Raw genomic sequence first — 25,160 nt, 5'->3', positions numbered from 1 at the left:
TTACTAGTTATGTAATTTTAGGTTATTCAAAGTTAAGAAGGTCAGGTGTACTGATAGGTCGATGGAGGTGTACGTGTTTTAGTGTTTGAAGTTGAAAGGTTGTAAGTTATTAGGTGTAAAGATAGGGAAAGACTTATTATAGGTTGCGCGCCCAAAGGAGTCCGTTTAGGGCGTGGCATAGATCGCTTTTTACTACAAGCCATTCTGCAAAATCAACCTCCTCTCTCTTACTTCCCATCTGCTTAAAGTAAGCGTGCTGCTATATCAAGGAGGCATTTTTGAAATAAAAATTCTGTTTTCTCATGGATCAGTGAAAGAAAACGGGAACTAAGATTCTGGAAGGCCGGAGACATCAAAGCGAGACAGCCAAGCGACGCGTTTTACCAATTGGCGACGTCGCCACCAACCTTGCTCCAGTTCTAAAAGTCACCAAGTTGGATGTAGTGTGCCAGACCAGAAGGGCAATAAAAACACGATGACAAGAACAGACATCGGTGGCCTGTGTCTATCGGACTCCGTGATCGAGATGTAACAAGTCTTAAATTGGGTGAACATCACACAATCTGAAAACCCGGATCCGAGAATGTCGGTCCGATGTTCGCCATGACGTCACCACCAACGCGTGTGTTGCACACAGGAACAGTAGAACCTGGACTGGTAAAAGACAGAGCTACTGGGACATGATCCCAATAAGATCCAAAGAGTGTTTGGAAGCAGCCATCATTCAAGGATCCAACACGATTGAACAAAATAGAGGAAAGTTTTATGTTTCACCCCACTTCATTCCTTTGCTTCCAATTGTCAATAAAATCTTAGAAAGCTACTCCTAGTTGCCCTACACACCTTTTTCCTCTCATGACTTGTCCACCATCACTGGATAATTGCCCCTTCACCTTATCTTCTTCCCCTTTTGTTCATTGGCAGTGATTTAATGTCCTGTACCCAGTCAATGGCTCCATCTAGGCCTAACCTTCCCAGTCTCCAATGACCTCCCCTGTTTCCCCTGCGTCCCCCTATACTTAATATCAGTTTTGTATATCACAACTATGTACTTGATAAAACTGTAACATGCAAAACGTCGTACTACTAAAGACTCCGTTCTCACATAGTGTTTATTTTGATAGACTAAAAACACCTAAGCAAGATGCTGTAATGATTATAATTTTTGTATTATTTGTTTTGTCATCATTTGTCTGATTCTCATTTATTATTAGTTATATATTAATTCATTATTTACTGTTTACCTGTTTATCATTTAACTATACCTATGCATTTATGCATTTTATTTATTTACATTATTATAGATTTTATTCATTAATTTATTGTTATGCTTCTTTTTCGCATCCGACCTAGATATGGACCAAAAGGTCTCCTGTCGGCATGCTCCGCCTTTGTAATCCTTTGTAATTGGCATCTACTGCCTTCCTACGTATGTGTTCCATCATCTCTTAATCTAGCCACAACACTGACCTTATAAAAATTGAAATCATCCATCAGGGCAGTAACGGTATTCAGACACAACTTTATAATGGTTTTATTGGAGTACATTAGTTAACTATAACAATCTTAATATTTCATACAATTTTTCATCATAATTCTAATTCTTTATGGTAGTACCTCCATTAGAACCTGTCTTGTATGGTATCTATCAATAACAGTAATGGATAGTAATTCATTATACTGGCACAGCATGCTGAAAGGAGACATTTAAACTATAACAATTTCATATGCAGAAAAAACACAAACAAAATAATACAATAGGCAAGTATTACATCATACTATTTAGGTATCTACCATACTGAATTTTGACTGATCCAATTGACAATAGGATCAGCAACAACACTTCTGAATACAACTCTGGTTTCTCAACTGGAATTGGCACAGCATCTGGCATATTCATGCTCAACATGAAGTGTCCCTCCATTTACAGCTGTAAAGGTATCTTACTCTTGCTCTTCCACAGGCTTAGTGTCACACTCCTCCTTGACCTCCCTGATCCAAACGCCAGTTAAATCACTTGAGATTCCTTGTATGCTGTCCACCTCATCTTCCAAATCTTTTTTGGTACTTGCTAGATCAGTCCCTGTGTGTTTCGAAGATTCATTGTCAGTGCTTGTCCGAAAATGATTCTTCAAGTCTGCAGAATATGAAAATGAAGGTTGACTATCAGCACTTTTCTGGGTCCTTTCCCCTGTGTGACTTCTCAAGTGTCTTTTAAGAGAACAAGAATGAGAAAATGAAGATTCACAAAAAGTACATTTGTGAAACTTTGTCCCCGTGTGGGTTCTCATATGTATTTTCAGATGACACAACTCAGAGAAAGAAGCTGAACAGAGAGTACATTTATGTGTTTTGTCTCCTGTATGATTTTTCATATGACCCTTCAGATGACCAGATTGAGAAAATGAAGCCTTACAAAGAATACATGTATACGGTTTATCCCCAGTATGAATTCTTGCGTGACTTTTTAGCTGACCAAATTGAGAAAATGAAGCTTTACAAAGAGTGCAGAAGTATGGCTTCTCTCCTGTGTGGGATCTCATGTGGCTATGAAGGTTATGAAGATGGGGGAATGTAGCAATGCAAAGAGTACATCTATACGGCCGTTCCCCTGTGTGGGTTCTCATGTGTCTTTTTAAGCTACCAGATTCAGAAAACGAAGCTTCACAAAGGCCACATTTATGAGGCTTTTCCCCTGTGTGAGAGCTAATGTGAGTTTTTAGTTGCCTGGACTGAGAAAATGAACATTCACAAAGAGTGCACTTGTAAGGCTTTAGCCCTGTATGAGTTCTCAGATGAATTTTCAGACTAGAAGACCGAGAAAAGGAGGCTTTGCAAACATTACACGTGTAAGGCATTTCCCCTCTGTGGGTTATCATGTGATATTTCAGACTGCTAGACTGAGAAAAGGAAGCTTTACAAAGAGTACATACATAAGGCTTTTGCCCAGTGTGAGTTCTCATGTGACTTTTGAGACCACCAGACTGAGAAAAGGACATTTTACAAAGTGCGCATGAGAAGGGCTTTTCGCCCGTGTGAGTTCTCATATGGGTGTCAAGGTTACAGAGACGGGAAAATTTAGCTACACAAAGAGTGCATTGGAAAGGCTTTTCCCCTGTGTGGGTTCTCATGTGACTTTTCAGATGACCTGACTGAGAAAATGAAGCTTCACAAACAGTACATTTATGAGGCTTGTCCCCTGTGTGAGTCCTCATGTGTATCAACAAACTACCAGATTGGGAAAATGAAGCTGTGCAAACAGTACATTTATGAAGTCTCTTTCCTGTGTGGGTATTCATGCCTTCAGATTACCTGATCAAAAAAACTAATCTTTACAAATATTACATTCATGACACTTTTACCCTGTTTGTACCTATCCAGAGTACCAAACACAGAAAATGAAAATTTACAAAGAAAATGCTCATGACTTTTTCCTGTATGCAAATTCTTATATTGATTCAAATACCTAAACATAGAAAAGGAGGTGTGAGGTATTACAAAGACTATGTTTAGAATGCTTTTACTATAAATTAATTCCTATATGAATATCCATTTTACTAGTCTATGAAAATTAACCCTTAATCATGTTCACTAAACATCTCTCTTGTGTGACTGTTAAACTCACCAGAATGCTTCAAAAGTTGATTTAGTGGATTCAGTGAATAAAGTTTCACACTGGGTATATATAAATGGTATCATACTTGAAGAGCTCACACTAGTAAAAATATTATTACATGTTATGTGACTTCTTACCTCTAAATCAAAATCTTTCCTCAAATGATAAACCTGTAAATATTACATACAAAAAAGGGAATGTTTATACAAATTCTTTGTCTTGATATTAGATATCAAGAAGCCATGCATGAAAAATAACAGATAAAGATTAAGCTACATAGCCTACAGTTTCTTACTTTGATAAAAAGTATGGGTTGATCTTTGGGGTCCAAGTACAATTATTAAACTGATAATAAAAGGAAAAAATTTCATATTTTGGTGTTTCTAAGCCTATGAAGAGATCTTGAAGAGATGCAATATAATTTCTTGTTTCCTTCTTCCAACTCTGTAATAATTCCTTCTGTGGATAAATTTGACAGTCCTGTAACTTCAGTTACTCTGAAAAAGAAATGCATATTTATGTCAACATAATACCTTATGATAATTCTGATATTAATCCTTTTCAAAATAAGGAAGTTTTATTATTGTCTAATTAATATTGAAATAGGGATGTGAATGAATTCTATGTACAGTAAACAACCATATATAGACTAATTGGGTAAACACTCAATGAACAGACTTGTGTATCAGATTTTTTCATAGATGATATTGATAGGGTGAGGTAACAACTGAATACTTGAGTTTATGATGCAGTGCTTATGTTTAATTATTTTATACAGTTGTGTTTAAGGGAGCTGGGGTAGGTTTGTGTATATTTGGACACCTTGATATGTATATTTTGCTAAATTTTGAGGATTATTGTTGTGAAAGGTTTGTAGCTTAGGTCATTTCTTGCAGGGGATATGTGCCCTGAGTAAAGATGCAACTAAGAAAAAAAAAAGATGTGCTTTTTTTTTTATAAGACAAAACAAAAACATGTTTTTTATATATAAAAAAAACTTGACCCAAAAAACATGGGTATTTTAATTTTTTTATATTTTTTATATTTTAATAATAATTCCTGAAAGAAATTCCTGGTGAAAAGTATTCACCTTGCAGCCAACTTGGAGTCTCCTTGTTACTGTGGATCTCACCTTTCAGGTGAAGAAACGGTAAGTGGTGATTATTTTTATTTTGTAACAATATGTTCTTATTGCCCCCTAAATCTAGCCCTCCCCTTATCCTACTGCATATGCCTCCAAGTCTAATTGACCTGAATTCACCAGACCTAAATTACTAATAGTATTTCTTTAAAATTATACAAGTTGCATAATTTGCAGTATCATATACTTATACTAAAAAAATGTATTGCTTTTCAGGTGGATGCAATGCAGGAAATTTATGATATTGCAACACAACTGCCAGATGTGGATGAGACCCAAATTGTGGCTGAGTTGGCAGATTACAGATCCAAAGCAAACTTGTTTTCAAAGCAATTTATTTGGAGAGCAGATATGCATTAGTATATTCTGCAAGAAGGAATCGTTTGACCACAGACAGAGCTGCCAAGTTGGTGTTTATTGGGCAAAACTTGGCACTGTGTGACATGGACGATGCCCATGAATATCCTCACCATGCAGCTCCTACCACTTATCCACCACTACTACAACCACAGCCATCAACCAGCAGGGATTCTACTGCTTCAAGCAACATCCCTACTTCCCAGCTTGAGTCAGATGATTCAGAAACGGAATATTCTGAGGGCTCAATTGACGAACTGCCCAGCCCCGGCGGCCGGCCCTAGATTTCCCCATCTGATATAGAGGAGCCTGAAGAGGAACAGCAGGAACTGCAGGACTTGGATTGATGGAGTCAGAAGTTCAGAGCCTACGATATCTACAATGTCTGAGTCTGATTCCTGTTCCTAGGAACTTCCCCCCCTCCAGGGGATGGCCATGACAGAAGGCTCCATTTGCTCCTATCCTTGCTGCACTCTCTTCTTGCTTTTTCCTTCCAGGCCCATAGACCATGATTAATTTGTGCATACCACCTTATTGTATATCCTATTTTATGTGTATGTTTAACCATTCATGACAAGGAAATTTGGAGTGTTTAATCTTTGAAGATTATACTAAGAGTAAATTTTGTAAGGTAGCCATATTGGCCCATATACAGTGTCTACACTTGTTGCAGCATCCTGAGTCCTGACTAAAAAGGTCAATTACTTGTTTATTTTTATACTGTGTCTGATGTCTCTTCGGATTAGGTAAATATGCATATGTGGAGGGATGAATCAAGTACTTACACCTGTTTTCATATACTTGGTATTTAATATCAGAACAAATTTGGATGTGTAAAAAAAAAAAAAAAAAAAAAAAAATTATAAACATAAGACATTTTCTACTTTTGTGTGAACTGTGTGCATGTTGGTTATTGTAAGATGGTATATTCTGTCTTCTGTGTGGTGATGCCATGTCGCATATATAATGCGTATAGATGCTTATGTGATTCTTGTGGCTTACAAATATTTTTCTCTGAGTATATGTTTGGGGTACCTGATCTAGCATGGAACTGACTGGACTTGAAAGTAGTCATTCTTTTGTAATCTGTTAGGTCTTGAAAGTAGTACTTTTAGAGTAAAATTTTCTTGGAAATACAGTAAACTACTCTGTGTGAAGCATGAAAGTCAGTCCATTCTGTGTCTTGTATGCCATTGCATCAACCTGTCTAGAAATGGGCCTGGCATGCCTGTTAATATGGCTGCTCCTAGTGTAGGCAAATGTACAAAATCATGATATTGGGAAGCCAGTCAGGTGAGTATACAAAACTGTGCTAAATATATAAAAATACTTAAATACTATTGATATGATAAGTATACAAGGTTGTCACCTGATGTAGTAAAACTAAAACCATAACATCTTTACTGAATTTCTAAATTAATCAGTATATTATTAACTTATTTTGAGATGGTAATCAGTGTAGCCTTTTCTCCTAAGAGATCAAGATTTCTTCAAAATTAAATTTCAATAAAGAAATTGTAAGTAAACAAGTTATTGTGTAATTTAATTTCTGAATCAATAAAACTGATATTACTGTTGTCCAAGTGTTACCTTTTTATCATTACACCCATCCAGTACAATTCCATACTTACTGTTTACGTGGTACTCAATTAATATGGCTTTTGATGTTTCATGGATTTTGTGCTTCTTACACATTATTCTCATCCATCTGGGCAGGAGAACACAAAAGGGATGTCAACAGCCCTTCCCTACAATAAGGTATGTCCAAGGTTACATTAGGTCATAAGCTTTACTCCATTATCAACTGTGATACATCAGTTCTATTAACTATAACTTATATTATTACTTGCTTCTAACCGTTCATTTCCAAATAAATATAATAAAAAAAATAGGAAAACAGATGCATGGTGATTACCATTGTACAACAATTTTTATACCCTAGTTTAATGTATGCTGCTATGTAAGTTCTTATTGTAATTAAACCCATTCCTACCAGGCATACACAAACATACATGGCCTTGTGTCACAAAAGCCCCCACTACACAACCTTCCTGGGGGGTGGTCAATTCAAAACACACACACACACACACATTCTTCCTACACAGTTCAAACCTGTGTAACTCCCCTCTTATATCAGCATCTCATAGAGGAAGGTGTACAACTATTATAGTAATATTCATGTCACATCCTATTCTAATGCAAAGTTATATCTATGAGGTTAAATAACTCAAAGTTAACTGATATGTAAGTGATTAATATATGCCCCCTTTTGAAAGATGTTTTTTACATACTTATTAAATTCTATTGTGTTTGAAAAGATATTTTCCACTAAAAATTAGTTCTTTTGCTGATAGATATCTTTAAATTCAAATAAAAAATTATTTTCATTTGATATATATATATATATATATATATATATATATATATATATATATATATATATATATATATATATATATATATATATATATATATATATATATATATATGCATTTTTTCCCCGAAATGGCTTATTTGAGCAGGAACTATCACTGAAACAACCTATTCCTTCATCAATCATAGGGGAAGTCATATTCACGAATATTTACTTGATATGCATTGATTATTTCATCAGAAGGGAGTATTAGTTATTCACAGATATTTACCTTTTGTTTTCTTCATGTGCATCTGACCTTTTCCGCCCTACTTCCAAACCTGCTGTCTTCTATACCCCATATATTAACGACTCCCATTCCGATTTTGCTTTCTGTATGGCAAGTCCTTGGTAACAACCTCAAGCCCAACTTCCTCTGCGATTACCAAATGCACGCTCTGCGAAAAATTATCGGTAAAGACAGGTATTGACGTTTGAGATCATAACATTGTCGTCGCTATTGTGGACAATACCAAATAATTGAATTATCGTGTTTTTATGTGTAGTATTACTGCATGTATATGTTATTTACTCTAATATCTATCAACTTCAATAAATACAATAGAAATGTGAAGGAAACTAGGAAATTTCAAACACCAGTCGCCATTTGCATTGAGTAGATGACAGAGGAATAAAAAATTTCTAGTGCAGCAGCCTAGCAATTAAATTACCAGCAAGTTTTTGGTGACTGTAACAGCATATACTATTCTTATGTTTTAATAGCAATGTTGTCCTTTTTTGTTATGATAATTAAAACACTCACGTGACGACACATAGTACCTTTATCTACAATGGACTGGTGTAAAGATATTTAATGCCAAAATGCTAACCTCACGTAGTCGACTGCTGCCGCACGTGCTGCGATTGTAATATACCATTCTACTTTTCTCCGCACTTAGGCATCTGTAATTTAGCCAAATATTCCTTTCTGACAACAATACGTGATCACTTTCACTGAGAGCAAGTGCTCAAGATCAAATCAAACACTAGCCGCGCCTGGAAAGTTGTGTACAGGTGTTTGTGATGGGGTTCCTGTCGGGCTGTAGAAAGTGACTTCTTTGAAGGATCATAATGCCTCTGCATAGGTGATTCTTGGTGTGACCATCATAGTACTGGTATATTCCTAATCTCTAGCGGCATATCATATCTTTATATAAGAGATGCAGTGTGCAATTCGAGAAGGACGCTGGCACACCCCCTGAAAGGTGGCATATTTGCCTAGTGTTTCCAAAGCTCTGACAAATGAAACGTCAACAGTGTGGACGTGTGTAGTACCCCGTAAACCAAATTGGTTGTTGATCTTGTGGGTTTTGTTTTTCTAGTCTCTTTTATTTATTTATTTATTTTTTAATAAACTTGCTGAGGGCACTTTCCCAGCCAGATTGGTGAAAAGGGGCCGTGTTTGAAACACCTTTTCTGGCCTTCTCTCCATGCGAGTTGAGCAGGGTGGTTACTAAAGAAGGCTGCTTAGTCGTGCAGGTCGCTCATGGGCCGTACCACCCCATCCCAGGACGACGACTGATTCTGATTCTGATTTGCTAGGTAAACCACCCGCTTAAGCGGGATCGGTTTTTGTGGGAAGGGAAGAAGGTCTGTAAGAAAATGAAAAGATAGTAGTGTATAAAAGAGGGCTTTTGCCACTGGGCGATCAGGGATATTTATTACGCGGCGTCGTGGCTTTGGAGGTATGGGGGGCAGGAGACTTGGGGTTGGAGACTATGATTGATGTGTAACCGTGAGGTTACATAGAATATCTATTCCTCTTATCCCCATCCAACAAAGTTAGAAAATGAGTAGGAGGCTTAGTCTTAGAGAAAGATAGAGAAATTGGAAATTATTTTAGTTGTAGGTAAACTGAAATGAGATGTAGCAGGAGAGAAAGTTGGAAATGAAAATAATTTCAGTAGAAGAGAAAGTTTGTGTAGTTGTTTGTGCATGTAGTTGTGTTATTTTTGTTTGCGGTATGGATTTGTGTGTATTCTACACATAGAGGGTTGTTGCCTCCAACGTGTATGCTTATAGCCTGTCAATTAATGGACGACGACTAAAGGTACTGCCAGACTACGCGTCAAATCGTGGGGAACTTGACCCGGTGGTCACCGCAACACACTCAAATCGTGGGGAACTAGACTCTGTTGTCCCCGCAACACACTCAAATCGTGGGGAGCTTGACCTGGTGGTCCCTGCAACACACTCATATTGAGGCGCACCGGGCACTAGACTCGCGCCATTGCCCTTCCAGCAGGGGTGGATTGGTGAGGCGCAACAGAAGACCCACCAAACCGCCTAAAGTAATCTCACATTTACATATATTGATTTCAGCCTCCAACTCCAGGTCTCCTGAGCCACGACTTCACGCAATAAACATCCCTAAGAATACCCCGGTGGCAATAGGCCTCTTTTATACACAAATATCTTTTCATTTTCATACAGACATCTCTTCCCCTCCTACAACTACCGATCCCGCGCGAGCGGGTGATCTTTTCTAGGTAGTCCATAGTCCAACCGCCTCGCTCATCATGTCACAGATGTCGCAGTTCTGGCGTCGTGAGGACGTTATTCAACTGATATAAGGATAGCGTGTGTCTGTGGCAAGTGAAACATCGCTTGTACAAAGTCAGAAATGCGAGGGATGAACTGAGTGCCGTACGTCGTTCACCCACGGCAATGAATCACCGTTTGAACACAGGACGGATAAAAAACGGCGCGCTTTTCACTCCCACGTAGTGTGACGTGCCCTTACTCGTAGCATCGCGATTTTTTTATTTTATGGATCGGTATCAAGAGGCCAGTCCTCACCGTGTGTGGGATCTTTGATCCAATCGTCAGATTTTTTCGATCTCATGGAATTACGTAAAGTTTGTTATAAATCCACGCGAGGCCAGAAAAGGATTGGAGTCATGGGTGCCAATCGTGTGTGTAGGAAGCGTTCGCGCCAGTCATTTGAGGCCACGTGAAAAGTGAGGAGAGGTACATGACCTTACATCTACCTGACATCGCTAGGTCAGTCTGGCGGGTACGTCTTAGCAATTACATAAATTATCACACATGAAATGGCACTACGTTATGTTCATGCACTTTGTATATATACCTGGGATTAAACGTGATTCAATCACGTTTCTCTCAGGCAGATTCCTGGACCTGACTATGATCTTAGCCTTAGACCAATCGATGTAGAGATCATTTATTGTTTTGTATTGAAACAAAACAACATTTCCTGTCCAAGACTGAACGAAAGTGACAGACGACTGGCGCGGAATGCCTCCGCACATGCAGACGTTTGCCGTCTTGATGTCTGTTCTCATGCTAATCCTTGACAACAAGTGTCAGCGTGTGTGGGGTTTTGTCTATGATGCCAAGCCTTAAGGCTAGTCCACAGATAATTATCCTGACACAATCGTGGGTGTGGGCAGCACAGCCTGCACCACCACCTGTGTTGATCGTGATTAGGGCAGGGATTCCCTCTGTTGGAGGTACTAACTCCCACAAGAATCATCCGTGCTTTCACCGAACCCTACGTAATTGGAAAAATATGATTTCAAAATATAGGCATGTATTCTATTATTGCACAAAATGAACAATGCATCGATTGCACACAAAATCACTGTGTTCAAAGAACAAAACCAACAGAACGTGAGTGTGTGACCTCCGCCGAACCCTTGAGACTGACTCACCGAACCCAGGTTAAGTACCACTAGACTAGGGCTTTCCAGGTGTCACTCTCTCCTGCCTCCATCATCACGAACCATATCCAGAGGACTTTTGTTGGCCTTTGCCGTTGCCTTACTCCTGATATCAATTAAGTAGTGGTAACTGGACTCAAGGAACGCCAATGAGGGGATAAGGCACCACTTTATCTTCCTTGAGGTCTTGGTACCATTTGGTGGGAGGTGGGGGAGGGCGAAGTGTAGAGAGGAGCAAGACCTCGAAAAGAGATTTTTGAAAAGTATAAGGCACCTAGTTAAGAACCCCCTACTACTTTAGATAGCAGAAGAAAGGCTTGACAGTAATTCTACATACTGTCAGTCTGTCACTGCCTCACACTCAGCGTCAACCCCCTAGTGGGAGTTGAAGTCTGAGAACACCACTAGTAGGTGGAGAGTCTGCAGATAGTCTTCTTCCAAGGATCCTGTCTCCTGCTCCTGATTCGAGATCTTGACACCCTCTTTTTAGATGGAAGTCAAAGTAAAGAGACTTGCAAGGACTTGAGGTAATATTCATAACAGGCACAAAACACCTGGGTAAGGAAATCTCACCCCTATCAAGCATTTTGGAGATTGTTCCAAACACACCATAAAAACTTCATCTGTGTATCGGTTTGTTGTAGCTCAAAGTTATGTAACTGAAATTTACACCAATGTGTGAAGGTGTAAAATCTATATACATAAGTTTGAACTCATGACTCACGAGTAACATTGGTTGCTAGATATGCATGTTTTTGCACACACCTGTGTGGCTATCATTTTTGTATGTTGTTCTAGTTATCTTATAGAATGGGGGTTTTGGGGGTACTATAGGTAGATTTCTTTATCATTATTGTTAATTATAACTACCATTATCTTCCATCCTTATGGACAATATCATGCCATCACTAAGAATGAGGGGTATTAAGTACATAATACATACATACATATACCAAAGGGTTTTTTTTTCCCTACACGGGGGTTAGCCAAAAAGAAAAAGGCATAGAAACCACTCCCACCCATTCCATTTCCTATATATTCCACTCCCCTCAACCCTTCTCCCTCCCTCTCATCTTGGCACCTCCTGGATGACGGGTCATCCCTGCATCCTGTCCACTGCCCTGGGTCAGAAGCAGTGTTGCAAGACACAGCACATCCACAGCAAGGCCGCTTCATAAATTCGGCGACCCCCCCCCTCTCCGTCTCCCCATGCAGAAAAGGAGAAGACGGGGAGAAATCCCTTCGGGCTGCGTCAATTTTTTTTCTCATACATACTTCCTCACCCCCCATCTCCCACCCACTTCCCCTCATGCATCACAACATCATCTATACACAACCCCTCTCCATTCACCCCTATTTTCTGTCCTCTTCCGTCCTTCCTCCACAGACATTCCTCTCTTTTGTAATGCCCCTTTCACCCCATCCATCCATCTCATCCTAGGACGCCCCCTCATATTCACTCCTTCCACCTCGGCCTTCCACACTTCTTTTATTAATCTTTCTTTACTCATTCTTTCCATGTGTCCAAACCATCCTAATACTCTTTCAGCAACCTTGTCTCCCAGTTCCCTTTCCACTCCTGTTCTCCTCCTTACCTCCTCATTTCTCACTCTATCCAGCCTAGTAACTCCTATCATATTTCTCAGACATTTCATCTCAAACACATTCAAACTTCTTCTCTCTTCCTCTCTCATGTTCCATGTTTCTGCCCCGTACAATGTTGTTGGCACAATCACTTCTTCATATAACCTCCTCTTTGCATCCATTCCCAGATGTCTATTTCTCATTACACTTTTCAATCCACCAAGACATTTACTCGCTTCTCTCAATCTACATTCTACCTCCACCTCCACTCCTCCCTTTCTGGCCACATTCGCACCCAAGTATCTAAAACTATCCACTTCCTCCAGTCTTTCACCCTTAACGCTCGCTTCCAGCCTGCTGTCACTCTCTCCCCTTGTACATCTCATCACCTTACTTTTACCCACATTTATCTTCAGCTTCCTTCTTTCACACACCTTCTCAAACTCTGTCACTAACTTCCTCAATCCCTCTTCTGATCCTGCTACAAGCGCAGTGTCGTCAGCAAACAACAACTGGCTCACCTCCCACTTTTCTTAATTTTCTTTAATCTCCAAACCCTGACCCACTATCCTTGCATTCACCTCTCGCACCACCCCATCCATGTAAAGATTGAACAGCCAGGGCGACATAACACATCCCTGACGAAGTCCCACCTTTACCTCAAACCATTCACTCTCTCCATTTCTAATCCTAACACAAGCTCTACTACTCTCGTAAAAACTTTTGACTGCTCTTAACAGCTTTCCTCCTATCCCATATATCTGCAGTACCTCCCACAGTGCCTCCCTGTCTACCCTGTCTTAATCCTTTTCCAGATATATAAAAGCCCAAAAAACATCCATAGCTTTCTCACATATCTGTCATACCACAAAAATCTGATCTACACAACCCCTACCTGTCCTAAACCCACACTGTTCCTCACCAATTACTCCCTCTGTTCCTCTCCTAATCCTCTCAATCAAGACCCTCCCATAAGCCTTCCCAACTACACTCAACAAGCTGATCCCTCCGAAACTACTACACTCACACTTGTCCCCCTTTTCCTTGTAAAGCGGAACTATACAGGCACTCCTCCAGTCCTCTGGCACTCTACCCTCTCAAACAAACATTAAATAGCCTCACCAGCCAATCCACCATAACTGTACCTCCTTTCTTCAGACATTCTGCCTGGCATTCATCCAGACCAGGTGCCTTACCTGCTATCATCATCTTAACAGCTGCTCTTACTTTATCCTTCCCTATTTCTCCTCCATTTTCCTCACTCATCACTCTCATTTTCTTAGCGCTTCCTACTGCAACTATCTTTCCCTCCCTAGCCTCCTTCACATTTAGCAACTCCCTAAAATACTCTGCCCACCTTCTTCTCACTGCCTTCTCTTCCATTATCATCTCTCCATTTGTACTTTTTACCTTTTCTTCTCTACTTGAATCGCCTCCCCTTTCTCTTTTAATTTCCTTCCAAAACATCTTTTTATTACTTTCAATATTTTCCGTCATATTCTTACCCCATTTCACATCTGCTCTCCCCTTTGCTTCCTTTCTTATGTTTAGCTTCCCTTCTCTTTACTTTGTACCTCTAATATGATTACCTCGTCCTAAATTGTAGCCAATCTATTAATGCCTGCTTCTTCTCTTCTACACCTTTCTTTGCTTCCTCATCCCACCACTCACTACCCTTCCTTCTATTTCCTCCCGCCCTCCTTGTTCCACACACCATCTTTACACACCTTATGACTCCCTCCTTGAACCATCCCCATTCCTCCTCCACTCCTAGTTCTACTCTATCCTTTATTCCCTTCCACTCCTCTTTCAGCTTCTTCTTATACTCATTCTCCTTTTTTCTCATTTAAGCAGTTCACTCTTACTACCTTCCTACCTTCTGCCCTTTTCCTTTCTCCACTCTCAATTTACCTTTCACCAGAAAATGATCTGATATTCCCCCACTCTCTCCCCTTAGAACATGTACATCCTTAACTCTTCCCACCATACTCCTGGTCACCTGGTCACTCGTATAGTCCATTATTGCTCTATCTGCCACCCTCTCCCATGTGCACTTATGCTTGACTTTCTTCCTAAACACTGTATTTGCTATCATCAACTCTCTTTCAAGGCAGATCTCCACCATCATTTCTCCATTACGGTTTTTACCTGGAACTCCATACTTCCCAATCACTCTATCTATTGGTTCATTTTTTACCCTAGCATTAAGGTCTCTCAATACAACTACATTGACATTTCTCGCTAATCCCTCTATATACTCATTTATATCTACCCAAAAAGCCTCCCTTTCCTCTACGCTCTTCTCACTACCAGGTCCATACACACTTACAAAAACCCACATCTCCCTTCCCAGCTTCACCTTCATCCACATCAACCTTGATGAAACCTTCTTCCACTCCACTACCCGCTTACTTATCTTTTTACTTACTAGTATAGCCACCCCTTCACTCCCTCGTCCACTCTTCACTCCCGAGTACCTCCCAGCTACACTCCCAAACTCACAATTACCATTTCCTTTCATTTTAGTTTCACTCAAAGCCAGTACATCCATCTTTCTTATCTCAAACATACTGCCTATCTCTTCCCTTTTACTCTCATCTGTACCACATCCATGCACATTAAAAGACCCAAACCTTAGGGTACTGGTTGGAAAATTCCCAGACCCACTTATGCCTTTTCTTCTTTTAGGAATGTCCCCTTTTGGGGCTACAGGTAATAGGACTCCTAATCCCATCCCCAATCCTGTTTTTTTTTCGCCTTTTACGACTCAAGTGGAAAGACTTGGTGGTAGCATTCTCTTCCCCCACCACAGGGCCGGCGAAAAAAGGAAATGAATATTTAGAGAAATGGTACAGGACAGTAACAAGGGGTTGGGGGACAGCATAACAGAGGGATAGTCGTAGTATAAAAGTGTCATCATTTCTCTATGAACAGAGTTTTCCTCTACCACAGACAAAATGATGTGTGGCTCTGATCCGTAGGGGCGCCCCATATAGACCCTAAAGTATCAACTACATGCTACTTTGCCACAATAACATGCAGCCAATACCCCAGTGTATTCTAAGGTCCAGATGTAGCACCTGAGACCTAGGCTACCTTATGTGTACTGTACCCTAGGCTGGAACACCAGCTAATCCACCAGTACTCCAGTCCCATGGAATTCTAGGTCCCTTCCATTCCATGTTCATACATAGTAATCTCTTCATAAGTGAAGTCTTTCCAATTTGATGAGGAGAGTATCAAGACAGAGGAAAAATTCATGCATATGTCCTGAGTTCAGAAGGCTCATTCTCACTTATCAAATGAGCACAGCTTGAGTGTATCTTGACATTCATAAATATATACTGGTGTGTTTTGCTTTTATATAATCTATAGAAAGGTATGGTAGTCAAAGACATACTTAATGTAAATCAATTTCAGCAATATATACTGTATAGTTTATTGAAAATGTACCCATCCATACTACACATGTACAGAACAAACAGCAGATTCATAAAGATTGCTGATAGTCACCTTTTATATTTAATATTATGTCTGGCCTCTCAACCATATTAATATTAAAAAAAAAGGACAGAGTACTAGTTTCCTGGCTAACAAATATGATGCACAGTAACAGTCAAACTGGTTTTGTCACTCAATGGACAGGCATCCACCCTATCTTACTCACGATCACAATATCACTGCATAGTTTTTATTTCAGTGTTAAACATATTAGGAGAAATAATTTCAAATAAAGGTAATTGAATAGTGATTCATTTCTCTACATAGGCATGCACTTCAGGGATACAAATTTTGATAGCAGGGATACGAATTTTGATAGCAAGTCTCCCAATTTATAGATGGTCATACATCCATCCAAGATGTCAGTCAACAGATCCATTGATGAACTGGTGTGGATTGTAACTCAAATATAATTGAGAAAAAACAAAAGAAATCACCTTTAAGTGGTCAGAGGTGGAAAATCTTACTACCTGAAGGATGCATATGACATGTACAGGTTCACTTGTAATAATGCATAAAACAACTAGCTGTCTTTAAGCCACACTCCTTGTGTTTTGATGAACCTATGATGCATAGTACTTGTATTATCTCTGACTAATAGAGACCTTTAGATGTAAAGACATTGTTTTTCCTAGTCTTTGAGTGCCAATACATACTAGTGGCCTCCCCCTTAATCTTCTGAACATAAGAACATAAGGTCATTTGCCATTTCACTGACCATGTGAACAATTTGTTAAGATCATCCTGCAGAATCTCTGAATCGTCTCCTGACCTAATTAGGCATCCTATTTTTGTGTCATCTGCAAACTTATTAACATCACTATTTATCCCATTGTCTAAGTCATAATCTGCAGGAAGTACTCTGCATTTTGCCACCTTAGGGGTGGCTGAATTAAAGCACGCAACAAAATACCAACAAACCCAACCCTCCCATCTTGGTGCTTTTTGTGTGTTACTTTGTCAAGAACTACCATTTTTCCCTTGTATGATCTGTACCTTCATATGGGAGTATTGATTGTATGTCTTTTACTGTCGATACATTGGAAACTTGAGTAATGACCTTTTCATCTAATTATACCACATTCAATTATGGTTGGAGAGTAATCTCTACTCACAGAATGTTAATAATTTTCAACTTGCTTTAATTTTTACTTTACCACCTTTACGACTCCATCATTTTGGTGTGAGAATAGAAGCACTAGTTATTGTCAAGAAAATAATACTAACCTTAACCCATTCAACTCCGATGACAAGATGTCTTGTCATTTGGTCAAATAAAACAAAAAATCATAAAACAACAAAATGTTTGATCAAACACCAGAAAAATATGACGTCAGTCCTCGCTTCGCTCGCAGCGAAGCGAGGACTGACGTCATATTTTTCTGGTGTTTGATCAAACATTTTGGTGTTTTATGATTTTTTGTTTTATTTGACCAAATGACAAGACATCTTGTCATCGGAGTTGAATGGGTTAATACCACTAATCAGTAAATATATATACTTCCACCATCTCCAAAATTGGCACAAAACTGACTTATGAATTTTATCATTATCCACTGCAACAGAAACCATATTCAAAAACTAGTTTTATTATATCTATAATCTAAAATAATTGTAACATATGACTTAGAACATAAAAACTACCTTGAAGCAATCAAAAGTATTCTATATAGAATACAACTCTTACAATGAATCATAACAAATTCCAATGGTAGTCTGCCTACAAGAAATCTTTCATTCCATAATAGCACTGGGTGCAGAAAAAAATAAATACAGAAACAAGCAAGGAAATTTATTTCATTGCCTATAATCAGCTCCTCTATTCTTGGAGACAATACTGTGTTAAGACATGTAGTAATAGATGTGGCAGAGATATTCGAGGTGGGTGGCAGATAATAGGGATAGTAAAGTCAATAGTGATAAACATTCTTTGAGTAAAGGTTATCCAAAAAAGGTAAAGAAATAATTCAACAAAACGACCAACTGACAGACATTTCAGCATTTGGTTTGTTTATCTATTACTAGGTTAAATCTACATCTTTCAATCTTCAATATTAACAAAACACTGAAATATACTACACAATCAAGAACCTAAGCACTCCACAAGACAGAATAGCCAAAATCCCTCAAATGGAATAAGAACTTAATGAAATATAACTACATTATCTCCAGTAGCATGGCCCCACCCCTACAAGAAGTGACAAGTACCCCTCCACTAGTGGCCACAAGGGGAGTAACACGACTTGATCACGTTCCATGTCTATAATGTTGTCACCCTCTCCTTTGAACTCCAGGACCTTTACCCATATACCTGTTAACCTGAGATTCTGTTTGTGCTATTCAACCTTTCCATTAGCTCTTGACTGACATTTGCCAATTTAATACCAATGAGAAAGACTCATGGGAGGGTTCTCCTCTATGTCTTGACCAGACCAAGAGCATTGTCTCTTGTGAATCTGCTCATACTTCAGAAACTAAGTAGAGGTAACAAAGCCTAAAACACAAAAAGTGTAAGCACATCAGTGCTTACCGAGAGTATCAAACTTGGAAAATGAAACTTATAAAAAAAAAAAAAAAGAGCCCTCATGAGGATTCTCCTGCGTGACTTTTCCTGATAAGTCTCACAAAATGAAGAATTACAAAGATTGCATTAATGAGGCTTCTCTCCCATGTAAATTATTTTGTTTTTCATATTACACGACTCAATAAAACAATATATACATATATCTCTAAGTCTTTTTCTTAGTGTGAGTTTTCATATGACTTTTCAGACCAGGTGACTGAGTAAATGAAGCTGTACAAAGAGTGCATGAATAAGGCTTTTCCCCTGTGTGGGTTCTCATGTGAGTATTTAGATGACCAGATTGAGCAAATGAAGCCTTACAAAGACTACATGCATACAGTCTTTCTCCTGTATGAGTTCTCATATGACGATTAAGATTACAAACGTGAGAAAATGTCTTTTCACAAAGAGTACATGCATAAGGCTTTTCGCCGGTGTGAATTCTCATGTGGTTCTTCAGATTACCGGACTCGGAAAACGAGGCTTCGCAGACAGTGCACTTGTAAGGCCGTTCTCCTGTATGGATTCTCATGTGGTTCTTGAGAGAATAAGAATAAGGAAATGAAGATTCACAAACAGTGCATCTATAGGGCTTTTCGCCCGTATGTACTCTCATGTGTCTCTTTAGACTACCTGACAACGAATACGCAGCACTGCACAGATTGCATTCATGCGGTGTTTCCCGTGTATGGGTTCTCATATGGTTTCTCAAACTACCCGACTGAGCGAACGAATCTTTACAAAGAGTACACGTGTAAGGCTTTTCCCCTGTATGCGTTCTCATGTGATTTTTCAGGTGACCCGTTAGAGAAAATGAAGCTTTACAAAGACTGCACACGTAAGGCTTTTCTCCTGTGTGGGTCCTGATGTGACTTTTCAGATGACCAGACAGAGAAAATGAAGCTTTACAAAGACTACATGTATAAGGCTTTTCCCCAGTATGAACTCTCATATGCCGTTTCAGATCACTATTCTGAGAAAACGAAGCTTCACACTGGGTACATTCATAAGGCTTTTTGCCTGTATGGGCTCTCATATGGATTCTCAGTCTACTAGACTGAGAAAATGAAGCTTCACAGAGAGTACATTTATGAGCTTTATCACCTGCATGAGTTTTCATCTTTTGAGAGTACCTAAGAAAATTACGTTTTAAAATTGAGGTTTTTCTTTGTTACTTATACCTATTCAGAGTACCAGACATAGAAAATGAAGTTTAATAAGGAGTGCATTCATGATATTTCTACTTTGAGAATCTTCATATAACTTTTCAGATGACCAGGTGCAGACGATGAGACATTCCAAAGACTTCGTTTATGAGGTTGTTATATGAATCCAGTATAAAAAAAATCATACTTCATAAAGATTAAATCTAGGAAGTATCTCCCTTGTGCAAGTTCTCATGTACCTTTTCAGATTATCAGAATGTTAAAATAAAGCTTCAAAAAAACAGTACATGAAGATGCATTGAGTAATCTTTATCTAGCTTTTCAGAATATTAGACAAAGCTAACAAACCTTCACAAAGAGCACATTTATGATACATCTCCCTTATGAAAGTTGTTATATGGTTTCTATGATCACCAGTATGGGAAAATAAAGAGATGAAGCTTCTCTCTTGTTTTTGTCTTCATATGGCCTTTCGGAGTATCACACTTGAAATATATGCATATCTAAGTGTATGCTCATAAGGCTTCCCTCTCCTGTAAGTTTTTATGTGGCTTTCTAAAGAACCCGAGTGTAAAAATAAACTTTAAATAAAGAATGCATTCATGAAACCTTTCTCCCATGTGAGTTTTCATATCACTTTCTGACTTGGAAATAGGAGCTTCATGAATAGTACATCTGTACCCATATAATTTCTCATATGCATTTTCAAGTAACTATAATAAGAGAATGAAGTTACATATAAAGGTTCTTTTCTCCAAAGTCTGCACCATTCATCATATGAAGAATACTCATAACTCATCTGTAATTCAAAATTTGCCTCAAATCATTAGCCTGTAAATATCAAGGCCAATGAAAATGTATGTATATTCTTACATTTTCATTTTTGTATTGACCAGCAAGGAGTTTCTTTCTCTGATAAAAATGACTGTAAAAACTATTACTGGGGGAATATGCCATTGGTGTGCACATATATAACAGGTTTTACCTTTAGGAGTCTGAATGATTGTACAAAAGAAAGGAAAATATTGTATTCATACTTTGATACTTCTAAACTTCTATTGAATCCTTGAAAAGGTGCATGAAAATTTCTTCTTTTTTCACCAACTCAGCAATAATTTCCTTCTAAAGATGAATGTGAATCATTTAACTTCATGCAGTCTGAAAAAAAAAATATTAATACATAATGGCTTATAATGAATTAGCAAAGGTTCCTTTACAAAATAAGAATTCATCTCACTTTTAGAATAAATCATAATTGTCATATATTTAAGATATGAGACTTTAGTATCCAAACCTACGTTTGATCTACAGTTGATGAATAAACATATGTGGGTAGTGTTTTTTTCCCTTGGGGATATACATCATGAAATAGTGGGTAAAAATGGAGTAGTTGGCCCATGCTCCAGTGCTTGTGTATAGATATTTTGTAAAGGGATATAGTGTGCAGTTGAATGCAGGTTATGGTACATTTATCATGATACTGGGGTGGATATTTTGTTTAATTCTAGGGAGTATTGTTGAGAAATGAGGTGTGTTGGGTACCAGGTAACCTAAAAATATGGGAAAACTGTGAATGAATCATTAAACAACTTACCATTCATTCTTGCAGGGAATCCACAGCCCTAATGTATTCAGCTACACCCACTGCATTCACCTGCAAATCAAGGATACTCTATACTAATGTCTGAATTGTAAGAGTATTGACCAGTGTATGATGGCTGCATTAAAGGTCTATGTCTTTTACCAAATGAATCATGTGATGGTGTTGTGCCAAGGCTGGGTAGCAACATTAATATAAGCAGACATGTGTGGTTCTTGTGTCTGGAAAGTATTTTCTCCTCTGGGTTTATATTTGGTTGTACTCAATTTAATATGAATCTGATTGGTCTTAAAACTATTTAGTAATTTGTGTGCAAAGGTATTCCTGTTAAGAGGCATTGGGGTTTTGAGGACAGGTTTTGAAAGTTTTGGAAAAGGTAATCTCCAAATTTCTTGTATCCTAGGAGCTTTTACTGTATGATGTGATAGATATATGTATACAAGGGATCTTGAGATAGAATTATGTACCGATCATTCTGATGTGATGCTATGTGGAGAAGATTTTGTTTTTCAGGGTATATGGTAAGGTTGTGATTACATCTTACTGAAACTGTGAAGGATCACCCTTCATCTATGAGGTGCTAAGATGAGAAGGGCAATGGATGGGTTTAGATGGGTGTAAGGTAGGTGTGCACTCTGGGTTGGCTACATACTGTTATAGGGGAAAAGGCCCTTTGGTATTATACATACATGTACATATACATATGTGATTAAAAATCATGGCAAGTTTGTTGTTGCAGAGTTTCTTGTTTGATCCTTCTCTTTGTCTTAGTACATTTCCTTCTAAAGGGTGTTGACTTTAGATGTCTCCATAATTCATTTTGGCAAAAATACTTTGGCACAGCATACAGAAAAGCTTTACCCAGAATGCATTTTCACACTTCCTAGCACTTTTTCAGAGGGAGGCAAGTGAGAGAAAAAACATTTTGGTCAGGTCTGGGACCTGTATTCTTCATCAGTTGAGGTCTGGTAAGGGCGACTTCAAAGGTGCTTGACTTTCTGGCGGCATTGTAGACTATGCTGCTCTCTCATGGGCTTGCTGTTCAGTGATGTCATCAGCCTCTCTTAGTTTGCTGAATGGCGAGGAAATTTGAACACTAAGAATTTTTAGGTCATCAGCCTGTATATTTAACTTAGATGATAGTTTCTTTACGAAGAGAGCTTCTATAATAGTCTTCTTTTATTTTATATTGTTGCCAATACTGGTGTATTTTCTACTAATTTATTTTTTAAAGATTATCTTGTGGCTTGTTCTGTGCTGGTTTTTAGGGGCTCCTATAGATAGATGGAAGGGCAACCAATTTTATGGAGCAACTAATTTCACAGTAGAGATGCTGATGTGTGGGTTGTACATCCCCCAAGTTTACAAGACTACCTATTTGTGATGTGTTTTGGAAATCATTGACAATCTAGCTGATATTATATTGAAGTAGCAAGATCACTTCTTAATCCGGTATTAGATGAACATGTTAGTTTCTGTACTTTCACTTGGGGTTAGCTTCTTTAAATTAGTTACTGCAAAATCCTTTCATATCTTTTTGTACACTGTGGAGAAGTATTTATGATATGTATAATTTTTGTTCTTGGCATTAGTTCTCTGGTTATTGTTAAATGTATTTTGGATAATTTCTGTAACTCAATGTTATACTCTCCTGGCATAAGCTGGGCAGCAAATATTAGTTAGAAGCATTTATGTTGCCAATGCTATATCCCATATTGGCCTGTCAGTGTGTTCATTTATGATATTACTATGGGATGGCACTCAACAAAGAGACAATTTAGCATAGAAAGAAAAGGACATAAACCATGAATATTGACCAAAGTGTGGTGATGCATATTACTGAATACAATACAGTTAGACCTCTCATTAACGGACGTTAATTAGCTGTGTTTGCGGTGCTTTCGCTGTGTTTTCGGTGTTTTTGGTGCTGTTGTTTAGTGAGTGCAATCACTATGCCACCCAAAAACCACTCCAAAACACTGCAAACACAGCTAATTAACGTCCGTTAATGAGAAGTCTCACTGTACACAAAGGGTCAACCAAGACTGATCCTTTTCACTATTAAAGAGATGCCATGGAAATTAATATAACAAAACAATACACATACATACAAACATACATACATATACCAAGGCTTTTTCCCCCTTACAAGGGAGGTAGCCAAAAAGGAAAAGGCACAAAATTATTCCCACCCATTCCATCCCTGAATACACTCCACACCCCTCCACCCTCCCTCCCTCCCTCTTATCTTAGCACCTCCTGGATGACAGGTCATCCCTGCACCTTCCTTGCCCAGTACTCTGGGTCAGAAGCAGTGTTGCAAGACAAAACAATAACCAGAATAAAAGGATGTGTCACATACTACATAACTACCATCAATATGGGAAGAAAGCCACATCCCACCTCACTACAATCTCATAACAAAAACTTGGTTTTACATAACCTAACTTTTGAGATGAGCATCAGATATCAGGCTGCAGAGCCCAAACCTTTTAACAGCCCAAAGAGAATAAGAGAAAAGCTTGAGGCACAGATGTCAGAAATACATATGTTGTATGTATTCCCATCATACTGTATTGCATTACTAAAAATAAGTGGCCACATAATAATAATAGCTTTATACTACAGGACATAAAATAATTGGAGAATGTAACTGAGAATGAGTGGGGTTGAATACATATGTTCACATAAAAATCATGGTACAGTCAGAGTTATGGTTAGGTTACTCAATGGCAGAGATAGAATGGGGGATTCTGAAGACTTCTGCATGCTTTCCAGAAAGACTAAAATATGGATGTTCACTATATCAAATTACCTGCTGCATTTACCATACAGTGCTAACCTCCGTTTACCTTATAATCACTATGTGGTGAAAATAACTAAGTTAAAATCACTGTACATAAAAAATACAATCCCTATTGTGGAAATGTATTTTCACTTCTGTTGCAATAAGTATTGCTAGTACACTTCAGCCATTCTCTTCAAAGCCATTAATTTCTTAATAAAACATCGATTTCCCATCCTATACCTGTTCTTCAACAGTGCACCAACACAAAATATATGATAAAAAAAATCTTATCATGGAAATTAATGCCTTAAATGAAACAATCATACAGTAAATTGGAAGAAAAGGCAGTTCCATTATGAATACATGTACATTTATGCTTGATACCCAATTTCTTATAAGAATATAATGAAAATTACATAATGTTCACAAATGTCAATTCAAGCATGAACTGTTATCTAAAAAGACTAAAGCATACATATTTTCGATTAAGGTAAATGAACTTTACCGTTTAATTAACTCCTTTGTGAGCATTTTATGTTTCCCTTCTGAACTTATCTTTCACGTTTCTACTCATATATCAATGATCCCCACGGTGTGTTTTATCTTTTTCTTTATTGTGTTCACAGAACAACACTTCTTGATAACTATTTCCCTGGTGATTACTAAATGAATATTGAACAAAGGCCGAAATTTATTCCTTGTAATCTTCTCGTCAAAGTTTTTAGGTCACCGTAGCTATGAATCTAAC

The 25,160-nt window shown here is 38.3% G+C and overlaps 1 protein-coding gene across 3 annotated transcripts; it reads right to left on the bottom strand.

Annotated features, from left to right (window-relative positions):
* Positions 1–1,489: 1,489 nt before the first annotated feature.
* On the bottom strand, positions 1,490–25,160 carry LOC143031257 (uncharacterized). Of its 3 annotated transcripts, XM_076194854.1 has the most exons (4): positions 24,918–25,160; positions 21,619–21,678; positions 21,062–21,182; positions 1,490–4,113 (listed from the first exon to the last, which is right to left on the bottom strand). In XM_076194854.1, exon 4 carries the CDS (start codon positions 3,297–3,299, stop codon positions 1,944–1,946), a length of 1,356 nt encoding a protein of 451 aa, XP_076050969.1. In that variant the 5' UTR covers positions 3,300–4,113; positions 21,062–21,182; positions 21,619–21,678; positions 24,918–25,160; the 3' UTR covers positions 1,490–1,943. The 3 variants fall into 3 exon arrangements, with proteins under 3 accessions (XP_076050969.1, XP_076050970.1, XP_076050971.1); XM_076194855.1 differs by lacking the exons at positions 21,062–21,182; positions 21,619–21,678; positions 24,918–25,160 and adding exons at positions 6,746–6,862; positions 7,760–7,931; XM_076194856.1 differs by lacking the exons at positions 21,062–21,182; positions 21,619–21,678; positions 24,918–25,160 and adding an exon at positions 7,760–7,931.

Source organism: Oratosquilla oratoria, chromosome 12 (assembly GCF_046742065.1).
Source record: "Oratosquilla oratoria isolate Oo_2021 chromosome 12, ASM4674206v1, whole genome shotgun sequence".
In the NCBI taxonomy this organism is placed as follows: Eukaryota; Metazoa; Arthropoda; class Malacostraca; order Stomatopoda; family Squillidae; genus Oratosquilla; species Oratosquilla oratoria.
Note: the sequence above shows the minus strand (reverse complement) of the source record. Positions and strands in the feature narration are given on the sequence as shown.